At 39.3% G+C, this 1782-nt stretch overlaps 1 protein-coding gene across 1 annotated transcript; it reads left to right on the forward strand.

The window, feature by feature from the left end:
- The first annotated feature begins 57 nt into the window (after positions 1-57).
- On the forward strand, positions 58-579 carry LOC124890619 (uncharacterized mitochondrial protein AtMg00860-like). Its single transcript, XM_047402414.1, has one exon. It carries the CDS (start codon positions 58-60, stop codon positions 577-579), a length of 522 nt encoding a protein of 173 aa, XP_047258370.1.
- The last annotated feature ends 1203 nt before the right edge of the window (positions 580-1782 follow it).

A 1782-nucleotide genomic window follows, 5' to 3' on the forward strand; every position in this document is an offset into this window, starting at 1 on the left:
GATGACATCCTAATCTATAGCAAGACCCTAGAAGACCACATCAAACAGTTAGAAACTATGTTGCAGCTACTTAGGCAAAATCAGTTATTTGCTAAAAGATCAAAGTGTGATTTTACTCAAAGTAAAATTGAGTATTTGGGGCATGTAATATCGGGACAAGGTGTTGGAACTGACCCAACCAAGGTGTCAGCTATGATGCAATGTCCTGTTCCTAAAAGTCAACTAAGGGGTTTCCTTGGACTTACGGGATACTACAGGAAATTTGTGCAGAACTACAACATAATCAGTAAACCGTTGGCTTCACTACTAAAGAGGGGGGCCTTTGAGTGGAATTCAGAAGCTACTAGAGCATTTCTTGAGCTCAAAACAGCCATGACTAGTGCACCCTTGCTTGCACTACCTAATTTTAATAAGACCTTTATTGTTGAAGTGGATGCTTGTGGCACTGGTGTTGGAGCTATTCTCATGCAAGATGGGCATCCCTTGGCCTACATAAGTGAACCACTTAGCATGAAACATCAAGGCCTTTCCACTTATGAAAAGAAGCTTATTGCACTATTAATGGCAGTGGATAAGTAGAGACATTACCTTCACCCATACCATTTCATCATTAAGACTGACCATTTCAGCCTCATGTTTCTGCAAGAACAGAAGATCACAACCACCTTGCAGCACAAGGGTCTAACCAAACTCCTGGGACTCAGTTTTGAAATCCACTTTAAAAGAAGTGTAGAGAACACAATAGTTGATGCATTATCAAGGGTGCAGGAAGGTACTTTTTCTTGTAATGTCATAACACAGGTTCAACCTAAATGGGTAGAGGAAATTTGTAGCAGCTGTGTAGATGATCCAGAAGTAACACAGTTGACAACCCAATTATTGGTGGATCCCACTGCTGTCCCTGATGTTACTTTGAACTAGGGTTTGTTGAGATATAAAGAAAGGATTTGGGTAGGTAATAAGACTGATTTGAGACACCAGATAATTCATCACATCCACTCCACTGGATTAGGGGGACATTCAGGTGTTTCAGAAACCTTGCAGAGAATCAAAATTGTAATCTATTAGCCAGGTATGTCCACGATATAAAAAAGATAGTGATGGAATGTGATATATGCCAGAGGTGTAAGGATGAACAGGTGGCCTATCTAGGTCTTTTGTTACCATTTTCTATTCCTGATAAACCTTGGGAGCATATTACTATGGATTTCGTGGAAGGATTACCTAAATCTGAGGGAAAAGATACAATTTTTGTAATTGTAGACAGATTTAGCAAATATGCACACTTCCTATCTCTTGCTCATCCTTTCACTACAGTTCAGGTTGCTAAAGCCTTCATGATGCATGTCTATAAACTGCATGGATTATCTCAAAGTATTGTTAGTGATAGGGATAAAATCTTCTTGAGTTTATTCTGGAGGGAACTCTTCAAGGGTCTCAAAACAGAGCTGAAATTTAGTTCAGCTTACCATCCTCAAACAGATGGTCAAACTAAAAGAGTCAACAAGTGTTTAGAGTATTATCTCAGGTGTATGTGCAGCCATAAACCAAAAGAGTGGCATAAGTGGCTCCCTCTTACTGAACTATGGTACAACTCCAACTATCATTCCTCTCTTAAAATATCTCTATTTAAAGTTTTATATGGATATGGCCCTCCTCAACTGTCGTTTGACTTGATTGCTCAATCAAAAGTGGATGAAGTGGATAGGTGGCTCCAAGAGAGGCAAATTATGGCTAAGGTACTAAAAGGAAATCTGGAAATGGCTCAACAAAGAATAAAGT

The sequence above is a fragment of the Capsicum annuum genome, unplaced genomic scaffold (genome assembly GCF_002878395.1).
Source record: "Capsicum annuum cultivar UCD-10X-F1 unplaced genomic scaffold, UCD10Xv1.1 ctg20957, whole genome shotgun sequence".
NCBI classification, from domain to species: Eukaryota; Viridiplantae; Streptophyta; class Magnoliopsida; order Solanales; family Solanaceae; genus Capsicum; species Capsicum annuum.